The sequence below is a fragment of the Galeopterus variegatus genome, unplaced genomic scaffold (genome assembly GCF_000696425.1).
Source record: "Galeopterus variegatus unplaced genomic scaffold, G_variegatus-3.0.2 Scaffold1002, whole genome shotgun sequence".
NCBI classification, from domain to species: domain Eukaryota; kingdom Metazoa; phylum Chordata; class Mammalia; order Dermoptera; family Cynocephalidae; genus Galeopterus; species Galeopterus variegatus.
The window spans coordinates 282,350-299,110 of NW_007727113.1; the positions used below are offsets into that span (position 1 = coordinate 282,350).

Here is a 16,761-nt window from a genome sequence, read left to right on the forward strand (position 1 = left end):
GGAAAGCAGATGTTCGTGCGCAGGACAACCAGCAGCCCAGGAGGAGACACGGGCCACAGAGTGGCCAACCTGGCTTTCACATTTGCTCTTTGGACCTGATTCTTGCTTTATGTGGTGACCTCGCTCGTCTGTCTGAAGACCGGACTGGTCTGTTTTCTCCTAATTAAAGCCCAGGCTTGATGCTATCCAGGAGACCGTTCCATTTGCTCTTTCCGTCACTGGAAAATTCGAGGGATGTGTCTGTGAAGGAAAAGGTCACGTACCGCCTCTGCTGGCTGCCGGCTGCTGGACAGCGGGCCCCTGGGGCTCGTGTATGTGAAGGCGGCGCCCACAGTGCAAGTCTCCGCGCCCTTGTGTGGCCCCCCTGGGTGCTGGGGCTCCTGCTGCTTGCTGAGTCTGCCCTGAGCGTCCCTCCCAGATGTTGGCTGGCTTGGTGTGCTTTTGTGTTCTTTCTACTGACAGCTGGTTTTAAATGACACACCCAGGATCTAATCCCCAGAGTGGGTGGACTCTCACCTTCGCAGGCTCTGTGAGTCTCTGCCCAGGACTTCAGTGCTCAGGTGAACTCGTTTGTTCCCTGGTAATGCTGAAAACAAGTCAAGATGTATATGCCCCTGGGTGGCAGGATTCTGTGTAAGGAACGTGGGGCGATTTACCCTTCTGGTGCTCATGAGTAAGAACAGAAGCCCTTACAGGCCTCTCCCATCCAAGACAGGGGAGCTTGATGATGTCGCTGGTCATTCCCCTCATCGGGCTTCAGTCCGCACGGAGGCTCCATGAAAAGGGGCACGGGTTCTTTTACGCCACTGCTGCCTGTACTGCGGAGGTCCCCTGGCCATGTGCACGTGACAGGGATGTGGGAATTTATGCTGTTCCCCCAGTTCTATGCAATTTAGTGAGAATATATTATATAATTATCTGTGATTATCTGTATTTCTTAATAAAGTATTTTCAACTTAAAGGTTTTTGAAAACTTTACCCTTTAACATTCTTAATATTAGATAGATATAAAAGAATATTTATAGAATATATGTAAGGCATACAGGACTGTAAAACAGAGAAGCCACTGGTATCCATGTGATGGGTTAAGACAAAAGACATTTTCATTACCTTTGAAGTTCTGGCACATGCCCTCCCTGGTCTCAGCCCTCCTTCCCCTCCCTTCCCCTCCCCGTTTCCCCCCTTTCCCCACCTCCTCCTCCCCACTTCTGATTTCTCAGTCTTTTCCCTTAGTTGTTTGCATGCCTTGTTTAAGAAATCTTCTCTTCTCCAGAATCTCGAATACATTCTCTTATTATCTTCTAGGAAGCGTATTGTTTCTCTTTCACGTTTAGATTTCCATTCTACCTGGAATTGATGTGTGTGTGGCATGAGGCAGTGGCTGAGTTTCAGGCTTCTTTCCACGGGCGTGCAGTTGAGCCCGCGACTCCGCCTCTCTCCCTGCACGCCTGTGTTTGTTTCCACTTGTTCTGTTTGTGACTTTGGCGCCTGTTACGCTTGCGTCAGTACAGCATGGTCTTAATTACCATAGCTTGAAAATAAGTCTTATGCTCAGCAGTGTGAATCTTTCCACTGTTTTTCTACTTCAAGATTGCCTTTGCTACTCTTGGTAGAGTCGATTGTTGCTTTCCACAGACTTTATTGGGTTTTGTTTGTGGTTGAATCAACTCTGTAGATCAAATCAGGACGACTTGATATTTTTACAATAGTGATTATTCCTGGTCTTAGGTATCTATTTATATCTTCCTTAATTTTCCTTAATAATGTGTTATACTTTTATGTGCAGAAGCCTTGCATATGTTTTATTAGATTTATTTCAAGCCATTTGCTGATTTCTGATGCTATTATGAATGGCTTGGTTTTTATAATTTTGAAAAGTAGTCTATTCTTGACTGTTGACTTTGTGTCCAGCAACCTTTCTAAACTCACATATGCTAATTATCAGTGGATTGTTTCAGTTTTTCAACACTGGAATCATGTCATAGATAATGACAGGTTTGTTTCTTCCTTTGCAATTGGAATGTCTTCTGTGTCTTTTCCTTGTTTAATTTTACTGAACTGGCTAGGACGTCCGGTCATGATAGCAGGCATGCTTGTCTGGTTCTCCTTTTTCTGTTAAGTGCCACGATTTCTATAGAGGCTTTGTTTGTATTTCTTATTTATTTCTTAATTTCTTTTTGACAGGTTCTCTTTAGCAGACTCTGGACTCATCTTTTCTAGTTTGCTAAGAGTTTCAATATGAATGAATATTGATTTTTATCAGGTGCTGTTTCACCTTGTTTTTGAGATCACTGTACGATTCTTCTTTATGTGGTTAATGTGTTGAATTATGTAGATCTATTTAAATATAAATTCTAACTTATATTGTAGAATAACCCCAATCAATCTGGTCACAATGCTTTTTTTTTTTTTTATGTAGTTCAAGCTTTGATTTGCTAACATTTTATTTTGTATGTTTGCAGCTATGTTCATGAGAGAGGTTCTTCAGTAATTTTTCTTCCTTGTAATGTCCTCATCAGATTTTCGTATTATGACTATCCTGGCATCAAAATGAATTCTCTGTTTCTGTATTCTCCGGCAAAGTTTATTTAACATGGGTATTATTTTTTGCTTAAATGCTTTGCGAAATTTACTGTTAATGCCTTCTGAACCTAAGGTTTTCTTTGTGCAAAGATGTTGATTACATAATCGTTTTTTAAAATAGTTTATAGGGCTCCCAACCCCCCCACCCCCCCCGGATCAATTTAGGTAAGTCGTGATTTTTAGGAAATATATGCATTTCTCATACATTTAAAATCTTTTTGCATAATGGTATTTTTTGGCATATTCTTTTCTGGTCTTTTTTTTTTTTTTTTTTTAAAGATGACCGGTAAGGGGATCTTAACCCTTGACTTGGTGTTGTCAGCACCACGCTCAGTCAGTGAGCCAACCGGCCATCCCTATGTGGGATCCGAACCCGGGGCCTTGGTGCTATCAGCACCGCACTCTCCCGAGTGAGCCACGGGCCAGCCCTTTTCTGGTCTTTTTGATGTCTGTAAGATCTATAATAATAGCAGCTTTTATATTCCTGGTGTCGGTTATTTGCGACTTCTCTTTTTGTTGATGTTTTGTTTTTCTTGGTCAGTGTCTTTTGGCTTTCTAGATATTGTCAGTTGAATATTTGATTTTCCATTTTATTAATTTCTCCTATTTTTGTTATTTTTTTCTCTTCTATTTTCTTTGGCCTTAATTTGTGGCTCTTTTATTAGCTTTATGAGACAGACACCCAGATCATGGATTTCAACCTTCTCTTCTAATATATGCATTTATAGCTATAAATTTCCCTCTGGCTGCAACTTTAACTGTGTCCTGCCAGTTTTGATATGTAGTTGGTTTAGTCTTTTAATTGGTTTAGTCCATTTACTTCAGTTATAACTATTGTTTGCACTTAAATCTATGATTGTACTATATCAATTCTAATTACCTATTCTAATTCCCTTTTCTTGCTGTTCTTTCTTTATGTTTTTTTAGTGATGTATTTTTTCCTTTACTACCACTTTGGTAGTTCATCACTATTTTGCCGTTCCTTTACCAATTACCCTCAGGATTACAACAACCATCTTTAATTTATCGAACTCTAAACTAAATTACTAATTTTGCCTATTCCTAGACAATGTAAAGCCCTTGGAATATTTTAACTTTAAATTTGTATGTTGTTTTGACCTGTATTTAACTCTGTATTTATATTTAAAATTCTCAAGACATTGTTATTATTTTATATAGTCAGGATTGACTTACACACTCATGCTTTCCAGAGCTTTTTATTAATTTCTGCATGCGTGATCTTTTATGTGTGATGGTTTTCTTTCATTATTTGCTCTAATGCAGATGTAATGATGATGAATTCTCTCAATTTTTATCTGACGTGGTTTCACATTAATCTTTGAAGGTTATTTGTGTAGAATTCTAGGTTTGTATTTATTTTCTTTTAGCACTTTGAAGATACCATTTCAGTGTCTCCTGACTTTCATTGTTAATCCCTAAAAATTAGCTGTAAATCCTATTGTTCCTTCTTTGGAGATAATCTTCTTTTTTCTGGCTACTTTTAAGATTTTTGCTTTGCTTTGGCCTTTTCAATTTTTGCTCTGCTGTATTTAACTGTGGTTTCTTTTGTTTTCATTTATTCTATTTAGGGTTCGTAGTTCTTAAATCTGTGTTTTTTAATACTTTTATGAATTCTTAGAACTGATTATTCTCAGAATTTATCTTAACAAATAATGCTGTTGCCCCAATCTCTCCATTCAGTCTGTCTGGGACTTAAGTTATGTCTGTGTTAGAACATTTTTCTGTATCCCCTAAGTTTCTTATGTTCTGTGTGTACATGTGTTTTTCTTTTGTTTCTCTCTGCTTTAGTATTGGTTTTTTCTTCTAATCTATCATCCACTTCAGTAATTTGCTCCTCACCTGCAAAATAATCTGGTGTTGAACTCGTCTATTGGATTTGTAATTTATTTGATTTTCAGTTCTAGAATTTTCATCTGGCTCTCTCGTTCATAGTTTTCGAACAAATTTTTCAATCTTGTTTTATCTGTGCACATCGCACAGTTATTTTAGAGTCAGCGACTAATCATTATCTGGCGCTACAGCTAGGCTTTTCCTGTCTGTTGTTTCTTCTGACATTTTATCAAGTTGTATGTCTCCCCATAAGCCTGGATCTTTTAGGTTGCATGTCTGTCTTTGCATATGAAAAGCTGTAGAGGTGTGTGGGGTCTGGGATAGTTGACACATCCCTTTCAAATGGATTTGCTTTTACCTCTTGTTGTTTACCAAGTTAAAACTCCTTAATCATCTAGTCAGGTTTTGAGCTTACTCTGAGTTGGGTTTCCGGCCCTCTGAGGGCTGGTTTCTTTCTGGCTATCCTTACTCATAAGGTGTAGCCTTTTGGGGTCCTGCCCAAAAAATCCATAAAATTTATTAGGGTCCTTTCCTTTCCCTCCACGAACTCCAGTTTTTGTGGCCCTGCCTTGTCAGCTGTCTCCTCGAGAATCTGTAGAAGCTTTTGGAGAAAAGGCTGTCAGGCGCATGGCCCGGCTCTCTGCGGCTCCCCTCTGGCCTGCTACTCCATGCTGCCTTGGTTGCTCCCTGTGCCTTCAGGACTCTGATATTTTGTCCAGGTCTTCTAACCATTCCCAACAGGTTTAATTTAATTACCTACTTTGAATTACCTGATGCAAAAATCCTTGAAGCTATATGATTGAGAACAAAATGTGCTTGGAGTACTTCAATTCTTCTAACTTCTTTTCTTTATGCTGTTTACGTTCTTCATTGTGTCTGGAGTGAAAAGATACTTGTTATTTTAGTTTAGGGATTTGCCTTTATGTAATTGTTAGATTGCAAAATTGACATTTTGCCTTTAATTAATCCTCATTAGATTTGAAGTGTTTCCAAATGGGACTTTTTTTTTTTTTATCTCTATGTTCTATAAGGAATTAAGTAACTATCAAGTAAATTCAGTTTTTAAGTTTATTTTTAATGTAATGAACGTTACTATACCAAACTAATTCTGAATTCAAGTGGGATATAATTTAATCTATATTATGATGCTTGTATTATTTTGTACATTTTCATAAACATTTGCTATTTCAAAACATATTTTACCTGAGTGTATAGTTATACTCTCAATTTTTGATTTATTTCTGTCTCTAACTATTTTAACGTTCTTAGTAATTGTTTTTATACATTAAATGAATACTTTTACAGTCATCAATTGTTGCAACATTTCACTCTTGAAATAATAAATATACTTTAAATGTTTTTTCACTTTAACTGATAGAATTTCAAGGCAGAAGGCATATGAGGAGAGTTTTTACTCCAAGTCTAATCTAATTTTTGTACCAGTATTTGAAAGTAAATACTAATTCTGAGTGATGTACCTGGTTGCTGTCACACTGATTCGAAAAGGTGATGACCGCCCTCAGGGGAGAGCATCCAGCCAGGGCAGCAGAAGGCCTAGAGGAGAAGTTAAGTTGTAGATTTGGTGCGTGCACAGGCCCTTGACCTTTGCGTGCTGTAGTGGCCCTGAGCACTATCACAGCACCCCCAGGGCCCGCGTCAGTGCTCTCACTTCTGAGACTCTTTGGGTTGAGAACCTGAAGTTGAGGTCAGTCTTCCCACTCCCTGTGTTCAGAATCCAAATATCTTCAAGGCTCCATGTACAAAGCACTTCCCGGCAACAGCAACACACAGTCCTCGTGGGCACCCTGTGCGGGTTGGCTCTCCCGCTCAGACCCAGGTTGGCTCTCCCGCTCAGACCCCCGCCACACCTGCTCCTCTGAGGTTCACCTGGACCGCAGCATGTATCCTGCTTATTGATATCTCCTCGGAATAGGGAAAACAGTCGTTTGGCAAAGGATTGACATTTAAATTTTAAATATTAGTGAGTTGATTTGTGCCACAACTAACCAACAAAGAACAATTTTCAGATTGCTGTAAAGCAACTGAGTTTAAATTATTTCTAGTTTACCAGGATTTTAAGGCTCACAGAATATGAAAAGATTTGACTTCAGAAAACATTTTAGATCTGTTCACAAGTCAAAAACAATTTCTGCACTACATACCAAGTACCGTCCACCCTCAACTGGAGCCTTGGAATGTTCTCTGCTTCTCTCCAACCTCGTCACAGGCGGCAACCCTGGTGGTTTTCACTTTGTGGATTTGGGTGGTCAGGTTTTATTATTAATAATAAACTGTGTACAGTTGGGTATTTGGCAAGTGTGTGTAGGCTTTGCAGCCCTCAGAGTGTGGTCTCATGGTGCGGGCGCAGGGCTGGCAGGCCACTGTGGTGGACACCACGCGGGGGCTCTTATGTAAGCGGGCCTAGGGGCCAGCACCCTCACCTATGAAGGAGACCGTTGTTTGTGCCAACTTACAAGCATCTGTGGGGCAAATGCAGATGGCGGTTAGCATCCCCAACGTTTAAGCATTTGCAAATGCTGTGCAAAGCATCTGTTGTTTAGTTTCTCAGGGATTTTTTAAGAGGAACATTTTTACTGAATATTTAACAAAAAGTTTTGCTGTACTTGTAAACATTTGCAGGACTTTTAATTTTAAATCACAGTTTTATTTTTTAATACCAAATAATGCTATTAATTTGATGAAACAGTGAATTCTTGGAATTTGTGGCAGTCTTCATCACATTTAACATGAACACACTACCTTGCACCAATTAGGTTTTTGTTTAGATGAACTACATTTGGGACTCTAAGATACACAGTCTTTTAACATAAATTCAAAGAAAAAATCCAAGAGAAGGTAAGACTTTCCTCCCTGAGCAGTGTGAACTAACACAGCTGCATTTTTTTTTCACTGTTATATACAAGCGCAGCCCTGTTGGAAGTGAGGCGTGGTCACCTGAGGAGTGTCACTCACACTGCCTAAAAACGACGCAAAAGGTGGGGTTGAAAGACTGCACACCTGATCCTGAAAGTAAATATTTACCTGTTTGGGAAACTGTGCCTTCCTCAGAGGCAAGCAAAGCTAAGGAAAAGGAGTGCGTCTCAGGCAGAAGCCACCCTGAAAATCCGTGGCAGATTCATAGGCAGAGTCATCGTGTCAGGGCCCGTGCCCTGCTCAGCCTACTGGGGCCTGGGCTGCTGCCAGCTCAGGGGGACAGTGGCCCTGGGCCTCAGCCCCACCTGGCAGCGTGCCCTCCTGTCTGCTGTGCTCTGTGCAGATGGGCTTGTCTCTTCTCCATCCTGCAGCACTTTTGTCCTTTGCCACGTCCTCAGTGCCTTCTCTGTCTCCCCGCACCCTGTCTCCTAGTCACTTCTTTGTCTCCCTTGGCTGGAGCACTGTTGGCACCTAATGAAGTCTATAAAAATCTGTCCAGTGTATAGGTGATAAGTGAAGTAAAAAATAAATAAAGTAGAGAAGTTTGCTACCCACTTATTGAATGTGTTTTTTGATTCTAGAACTTTCATTTAAGTAGAGGAATCTATCGACAGGTAGGTCTATAACCTGAAGTGGGGGAACAGGCTGGGGATGAGTGTCAGCCTCTTTCATTTTGAAGTCTCTTTAGTAAAGTCCAGAGAACGAAAGAAGACTTCCTTTGTGCATGAGAAGTCACGAATCCGTGGCAAGCGCCCCTCATGTTTATTGCCAGCCAGGCCTGAGCTGGGGCATGGGGTGTGACTGGTCGTGCCCAGCTCCCTGGGGAGGAGGGAGCTTGTGAGCCACTGGCCGGGAACCCCAGCTGACGGTGACGCGGGGAGCCAGGTGGGCCCAGGCCTGTGACCAGGTCACCATTTGCAGCCGGGTGGGAGAGAGTGGGCTTCACAGACGCGTCGTGGTGTGGGAACTGGAAAGTGGATCTGCAGCCAGAGCTGTCATCACATTGGGAGGCGAGCTCATGCCAGGGACATCTTGGGGGGCGTCCCCATCCCCCTCCCACGCTGAGGACTCTGGGTCTCGTCCTGCTTCATATCCCAGGCTCAGGAGCAGCAGGTTGGCAGGACCCTCAGTGTTCTCCATCGTCCCACCCCTCGGCCACTTCCCTGTGCGGTCAGCAGCACTGGGGAGTGCCTTGGACAACATCAGGATGAAGGCGGAAAATGAAAGCCGCTCTCGTCACTTTTCCTTTCTTTCATCAGTAGAGTTAAGCTTATTCCGTGTATTTAATGGCAAATTTGCGTCTTTCTTTTTTCAAGTTGCTCTTGTGCGTCCTTTGCTCTCTCAGCTCGGCCACCGCCAGCGTCTTCCTCTCGCCGCGGTCATGGAGGCGCTCTGCATATTTGTCAGGTTGACTGTTTAGTTCATGTCTTGCGTATATTTTTCAAAGTAAGCAGCCTGTTGCTGCCAGTCTCTTGGGAATGTTGGAAGAATTTGAGCGTCTCCGTAAGCGTGTGATCTTGTGACAAGGCCCCTCACAGACAGAAAGATAATCAGGCTACACGTGTTTATAAGTAACATTCAAGTCTAAGGCTGGGCGCTGGGGAGTGGAGTGCGAGGTCATAGATTTGGTGCTTGCTGTCCCCCAGCCAGGGAACCCCCCCTGTGCCCTCAGGGTCTTAAGCCAAGGTCGGGACCTCTCTGCCTGGGGCTGGTGCTCATTGCAGTCACAACTTATGTGACACGACACAGTGGTTTTCAACAGCACGAGCTCAGGGACCCCACACAAGCTGCTCTTCTTGAGCAATGAGGTTGTTTCCTCAGATCCGGAGATGGCCCCAAGAACAAAGCCTGTGTTTCATGAGAGACCCCCACACTCACGGTGGTGTCTGTGTAATTAACTGTCCTTATGTTTCCTGTGTGATCTGGCTCGGGTCCCGCTGCAGCCATGGTGGACCCTGTTTCCAAAGGAGCTTCTTGCTGGCTGACCCTTGCACCTTGACATAACTGCCGCAGGATTCTCCTGCTGAACCCAGAAGTATGGGTGACTAAACAAAAATTCCACTTGTGAGTGAGAACAGACGCACTCAGCGTGTGATAAAGGAGGCAAGGAGAAGATATTTCTTTAAGGGTACTAACAATTTGTTAGCAATTTCTCAAAATACTCATAGAGCCTCATACACCAAAATCCATTTTAGGTACATCGGATTGAAACATGAAGAACTGAGTATTAGCAAATAACTCAATGAATGAAAACCCAACACCAGAACAAGGGTTAAAGAAAAATGACTATTAAACCATTGAAAGGAAGATCAGTTCCACAGTTTCACAGAAATAGAAGAAAATCACAAAGCAAAAGTTAGAATAGACTCCATAAAAACAAGCGTTTGAACATCAGACTATCCAATAAGAGACTAGGGCAAACGTTTGTGCACGTGTAGAGCAGTGGAGAGGTGAGGACCAGGGCGTCAGTGCAGCCTCGTGACTGGACCTCCCTCACCTGAGACTCACCTGATGTCCCACGTCCTCCGTCGACAGCCTGGGAACTAGAACGCCTGCTTGCAGCCTTCATGCAGGGTTTAAACATGCCAGGGCTAGCACATAGTAGGTGCTCAATAAACTTATTACCGTAAAATGCCACACAGCTCAAACAGATAAAAGTGAAAAACGTAGAAACACAGCACCGCCGCCGCCACCAGACACACCACAGAGAGGCTCCTAATGAAAAGTGAGCCAGGGTGTAAGGATATCACGAGAGAGAAGAACAACCGTGTGCCTGGCAGTTCTCAAGGACACCTGACGGGAGCCAGCGGACCTTCTCCTTTCCGGCGGGAGTCCTGATGGACAGGGCACCACCCTCTGGCACAAGGCAGTCACAGACATTTTCGAAAGCAATTTAGCAAGATGTTGCAAGAACTGTACCATCAAGAGTGTGAGATGTAGTCATTCTGCTGATCCCTCCTAAGCAAGTGATCTAATACAGACGACGTTTTCTGCCCATAAAGTTCACTGCCGCCTGTTCTAACAGCAGAAAAAGCCTCTGAGTCAGGAAAGGGTTTTGTCAGCTGCACTGCCCTCCCCTCAGGAAGTGATTTTTGAACTGTTAAAAATGCTGTTTGAATACTGTATAATGCCAGGAAAAATTCATACGCTGTCCTTAAGTGGAAGGATGGACACAGAAGTGCTGTGCTATCTGACGGTAGATCTGAGGGCAAAAGGCTAAATACTAAGGGGTCTTGTGTCCAGGCAGTGAGTTTGGGCATTTAGGGGGGTCTTTTTCTTAAAGTTGCCAGTTTTGTTAGTGGAGCTTTAAAAAACAATCACCACCACCACCACCACCACCACAAGAAAACCACAAAACACACAGTTTCGACTTCAGTCCAACCTGGTGAAATCCGCTCTGCCTAAGAAAGTAGGCATGGGGCCGGGGAGGCCAGCGCTCCCCTCGGATGCGGCTGGGGGCCCCGGCTGTTCTGTGTGTACTGTGCTTGCAGTCAGCCTGCCCGTGAAGCGGCTTTGTCCCTGCACCATGGGCTGCTCATGGGATGCTTCTGATGGCACAGAACCTGCTCTCTCGGATTTTGCTTCTTTGCTGCCAGTGCCTGATTCAGAGTGTTCTTTTATGTAAGAATAGTAAGGCTTCCTTCAGAAGTGGGTTTGTGTTAGCTAACAATAAGTCTTTCTGGTGATTAAATCTGCTTTTAAAATAGAATGCAATATGTAAAAATCTTGATGGGAAGAAGACCTCTTGTTAAAACCCCTCCTGGCTTTCTCTGTTCTTTGAGAAAGCCATGGTGCCTGCAGCATCCTGAAGGAGACTCAAAGGCTGGTCTCCCTCCCTTTCTTCCCCATGTGTCCCCTTGTCCCCTCTCTGCTTCCCTGGGGCAGAGCCACCCGTCACCCGCCACTGTGCTCTCTCCCACCAGGTGCCGTGGCCAGCACAGAAGTGAAGATGAAGCTGCAGGAGTTTGTCCTCAATAAAAAGAAGGCACTGGCCCACCGGAGCCTGAACCACTGCATTTCCAGTGACCCTCGCTACTGGTACGGGTAAGTGGGGTGATGGGACTGGTTTTCTCTCTTGGGGTCAGAGTACCACGTGACTTGTCCATAGGTCTGTATGGACCCAGTTCTTCACCTACCAAGGCAGGTTGGGAGAAATCTGAAGCCCCCTCAGCACAGTAACAAACGTGGATACACCTGCAGTGCTCCAGTGGCTAACGTGGATGGCAGCATCGGAGCAGCGTTGTGGCCGGTGTCCGAGAAGCTCCGCGACACTCTTGGCTACTGCCTGCTCCTTGCTCTCGGCTTTTGGCGCTGTTTCAGCCATAGTAGGAGCCACTGAAACTGGTACTCTGGTTTGTCCATATACACCCACCAAATTTCTACCAATGTTTTTTGATTCTTAGGCAGGTCAATAAGGACCTGTGGTATTTTTTTCATCTTTACACTAAGAACCTCTGCAAAAGCCTACAAAATTAACAGAGACCACAAAAAAGCCTGTTCATGCTTAGAACTAGAGAAAGCTGACTTGCCCATGCAAAAAAAAAAAGGCTTTAAACTTTTCCAGGATGATGCATGTGAGCAGAGGGTCTTTTCTCCAGGATCTAGTGTGGCCCACATGAGTGGCCCTCAGCAGAGGCCCATTGGAGTGGAGCAGCAAAGTTATGTGGCTTTAGCAATTATCAGGGTAACAGATTTCTGTTTTGAAATGTAGCTTTCTGCTGCTCTCAAGCATCATTTTATTTCTAGAAGAAACCCGTAGGGCAGTTTTCATAAATCAAAATGTAATCAATAATTTCATTGGGAAAAATTTAGGTGTTCTCGAGCCTCAAAACAGACAAATATTTATACTAAAACACCACCAAATCCTGTTGGAATGACCCCATTTATTTCCACAGATGACCTCAGTTATCATAATATAAACTAAGAGACATTTCATTCTTCTAAGAAGCTTTTCACCTGCTTCAGCTCTTCGTGGGTACTACACGTTGCAGGGATTCCTAAGCTATGCTCACACCAGAGCATGCTGATAGTATTTATGTCATTCAAGCAATGACACACAAACTTGGGGCGGAGCAGGGGTTGAGCCGACCATGTCAGAGCTCTTGGGGGACGGCCACAGTGGCCTAGTGGAAGACACGGCAGCCATGCCAGGTCCTCTGGGGATGGATGGGAGGTGGGATGGAGGGAAGGGGCTGGCAGGCATCCAGGCCATGGTGAGGGGCTTGTGGGGGAGGGGGAGGATGGAGCCAGTGGGCTAGGGAAATGGGGCCACCTCCAGCCCTGGAGACCTGAAGGGAACGGGTGGTCTTGGTCAGCAGCAGGGCACTGAGAAACATGCTGAGAGGTTGAAAGTAGGGGAGGGGCTTCTGGGGGAGAGGAGAGACAGGGGAGTGCCTGGGGTGTCTGACCTGGATGTGGCCTGGTGGCCCTGGGTTGGATGGAGCAGGGAGCCCTCTTCTCGGAGGCTGGAGGGGAAGTCAAGCAGGGCACAGGTTTACTTTCACTGGGCTTTCTTCTTGTGTCATGTTAGGGCCCTAAATCAAACCTCACATGGTGAACCCTCATGTTCACGTGCTACTCGATGGCAAAAATGTCAGGAAACTGGGTCTTTATGGGAAAGAATTGAACCTTGACTCCAGCTTCACACTATACCCAGTGGTTAGCTCAAATGCCATAGACATGAGCATAAAAAAAAAACCAAACCAACGAAACATCTAGAAGAAGACAAGGAGAAAATTTTACAGCCTTGCAGAGGGGAGGCAAAGATTTCGAGGACACCAGAATCACCAAGTATGACTAGAAACCTCAGACTTCATCAAAATGCACAGCTTCTGCTCTTTGAAAGGTACCATTAAGAAAATGAAAAGGCAGGCCTCAGGCTGGAAGGAAACGTTCACGTGCGTGTGCCTGACACACCGCTTGTATCCACAACATACAAAGGGCTCCTGCAACTCAATAACGAAAAGACGAGCAGCCCACTGGAAACACACAGGCAAAAGATTTGAACAGGTAGCTCACACAATAAGGTGTACAAATGGCCAGGAAGCATATAAAAAGGTGCTCAGCATCTCTAGTCATCAAGGACGTGCACACCCACTGGGAGGGGCGGCTGAAGTCACGCCAGGCGTCGGGAGGCGTGGGGTGCCCGGGCTGCCACAGCTGCCAGTGGGAATGTAAGTGGCTTGATCACTTGGGGAAACCGTTTGGCAGTTTCTCATGAAGGTGAAGGTCACCTACCCTGTGACCCAGCTTTGCTCTCTAGGTGTTTACCCTAGATAAATGAGAGCGTGTCCACACAAAGGCTGTGTTCCAGTGCTCATGATCTCCAAAAAAATGGAAACAGCCCAAGTGCCCACCAGCAGAGACAGTTAAACATTCTGGGTAGCCACAGGCACTAGAATACCACTCAGCAGCAACAGCAGCGGACCGCTGATGCCTGCAGCGACCTGAGCGGCTCCAGACACACTGTGCTTAGGCAGAGGGCCACACGGAGAGCTCGTCCCTGGCAGCCTCATGGACATGAAGTTCAAAGAGTGCAAAACTCCACAGTGAGAGGAAGCAGATCGGGGGCCAGGGGACTAGAGAGGGCAGCCAGGGCCCGGCAGCTGTGGCGGAGACAGGACCGTGTCATGTCCTCACAGCGGCGACTGCAGGAGTGTGTGCGTGTGTCACAGCTTTCCACCGCACGGTCACGGTATCAGCCCACGCTGTCCCCTCTGGCTGCCACAAGCCACACGTGGCCACTGAGCCCTTGAATGAGGCTGGTCCAAATTGAGACATGCGGTAAACACAGAACTTCAGACGCTCAGTGTGAGATAAAGTATTAATCAGTTTTATATTGATTACATGATGAAATGAGAATATTTTTGGTATTGGGTTAAATAGAATATGAAAGTTAATTTCACCTATTTCTTTTCATTTTAATGTGGCTACTACAAAATTTAAAATTTCACATGTAGCTCATCATATGTCTGCTGGGCTGTGCTAATGTACACGATTAAGAGTTTTATTTATTTGACATCAGAGGTATAAATCTGATGTCATGGGAAAGGCCAATTGTTGATAGAATTTAAGTGGCTGGATTTGTGTGAAGCTTTATCCTACAATCAAGGTAATGTTTAGAAAGAAAACAGAGGTATTTATTTTCCATCTTAGTCAGTACACAAGGATTGCCTTTAGATAAAGTGTCTGGGTCGGTCTCTAGCACAGCCGCTGGCTGCTGTGTCCTCGTCCCCAGGCTGGTAAAGAACAGCTGAGAAAATGAAGAGAAGGAGCAGCCTGGCAGCTCCTGCCCTCGGGGGCGTGAGGGCATGAGGGCGTGGCTGTCGTGAGCACAGGTTACTCTGTGCAGGGGTATGTGTGAATTGTGTGAGAATAACATGGGGGGTTGAGCGTGCAAGGATGTAGATGAGTGTTGGTATGGGTGTGACTGGGTGTGGGGTGTGGGTGTGAGTGTATGAGTGGAGGGTGTGAGTGGGGAGTGTGGGTGTGAGCATAGCCAGGGATAGGGTTTTGTCCTGGCTCACCCTTCCGGTCCCTCTTGACTGGGGCATGGCGCTCAGGCCCTGGGTGTGGTGTTCCCAGAGCTGGCCTGCATCTCCCTGGAGCGACCTCCCTTTCCTGGCATCTGGAGGAGGCAGTGCACAGCGGGTGGGGTCCCCTCCAAGGTGTGCAGTTTGGGGAAGCTGCTGCGGATGCATGGAGCGAGGCTGTGCACAATACGAGGTTGCTCTTGAAGTCTCTGGATTCATTTGAGGGACTGGGCTGGTCCATCTGCAGCTTGGGGGCTCTCAGAGGACACAGGCTCTGCTGAGGCATCAGGCCAGTGGTCAGGGTGGAGTTCCATGCGGGGGCCTCCTGTTTTAGCTTGTTTGTGGGGTTGACAAAAAGGTGAGGATTTTAATACTGACAGCATCTCAAGAGATCAAAACAGTAAGAGAACTTCTATTAGATCTTAAAGGAAGTTAGCTTTTGCAACTTCTGACTTAACTGTAAACAGTCCCTACTATTAATGTATAATAGCACAAACTGTTATATTTAGTTAAGTTGTGATATTTAAGTTACTTATTATATACGTAGTTATCTTGTTTTCTCACATGCTGCATGCGCAGGTCATTTCAGGTTTCTTAGAAAGTAGAAAGGGAGTGCAGAAAGGTCCAGATTATAATTTGGCAGTGAAGAAGTTTGAGTCAGCCAAGAGCACGTTCGGCATAGGATGCGGTCTGATAGTGTGATTTGGTAGAAAGGTAACGTTGCACTCAGGCTTTCTCATGAGAGGGCGAGAGAATGGGCCAGCTGAGGCCCAGGGTTGTCCTGGTAGAAGCAGAGGGAAGAGGAGGGCTCTGGCTGGGACGCAGCCAGTGCAGGTGCAGGTGTGCATGTCCCCAGCCCTGGCCGCACAAGGCAGTGTCCTCAGGACATTTGTGCTTCTGGCGGGACTGGGGCAGGGTGTGGCCTGAAACAGCTGGCTTTGTTTTCCCACCCTGTAGACCAGTCGGATTTGTCTGTGTGATACTTTCAGCTCATTCTTTGCTCTGGTGTGCTCTCAAATATTTAAATATACACCTGCACACATTGAACAGCCCCAGTTCTTAATTCAAATACATAGCTGCAGGTGCGTGGATGTGAGTGCTGTGTATTCAAACAATCTAACAAATTCCAAATAAGTAAGTGGGCAAATTTGTTTCTAGTCATTAAGCAGATTACACACTTTCAAGACTCACAGAATTTATTAAGCTTTCAGCATTTTGAGCAAGACTCAGCTGGCAGTGCCATCCAGAAAGGTTTGCTGGTGGTCATCCCAGGTGGCGGCCAGCATCCCCCATCCTCCATGGAGCGCCTCCCCCCTGCCCCTCCCCTGCTCACCCTCCAGCAGCCTGCCCCTGTCCAGCCATTTTAAGGAGTCTGAGCAGTGCCTGGCTGTCCATAAGATCAAGTCCGTGGCTGTCACAGATCAGCTCGCAGGCCAGAGGGTGTTGGTTGCAGCCCACCTGTGCCCCCCATGCAAGGGAAATGACTAGGGTGATTTCTGTTCTGGTGGAGGCACAGATGAGCGTGGGTGTTTTCTGCTGAAGGTACGTCCCATGGGCTGCTGTTCTCAAGGAGGCAGAGAGCCCCAGACTCACCAGTGGTTGTTCTCACATTCCCGCCCCATCTTGGCTGCCTGCAGCCCTCACCTGTGATCTCTTAAACCTGTAGCCCACCTGTCTTCCTCTGCCCAACACCCTGAGGACAGGCTCTGTGTGTGGCTGATGGTGACCCTGGTCATCAGAGGACAGACCAGTGCAGGGTCATTGAAGAAGAGTTGGACCGGATAGAGAAGGGGCCACCAGGACCAGCAGCCAGAGGTGCTGCCGTCCCCACCGCCCATGCACACAGCGACATGCGGGGTAG

At 45.6% G+C, this 16,761-nt stretch overlaps 1 protein-coding gene across 1 annotated transcript in view; it reads left to right on the forward strand.

The window, feature by feature from the left end:
• The window catches only part of HDAC4 (histone deacetylase 4), a 340,220-nt gene that overhangs the window by 225,485 nt on the left and 97,974 nt on the right, over nucleotides 1-16,761 (forward strand). Inside the window, exon 6 of the mRNA XM_008574155.1 lies at nucleotides 11,292-11,412. Within this exon, the coding sequence (XP_008572377.1) occupies nucleotides 11,292-11,412 (121 nt within the window). The remainder of the gene's footprint in view (nucleotides 1-11,291; nucleotides 11,413-16,761) is intronic.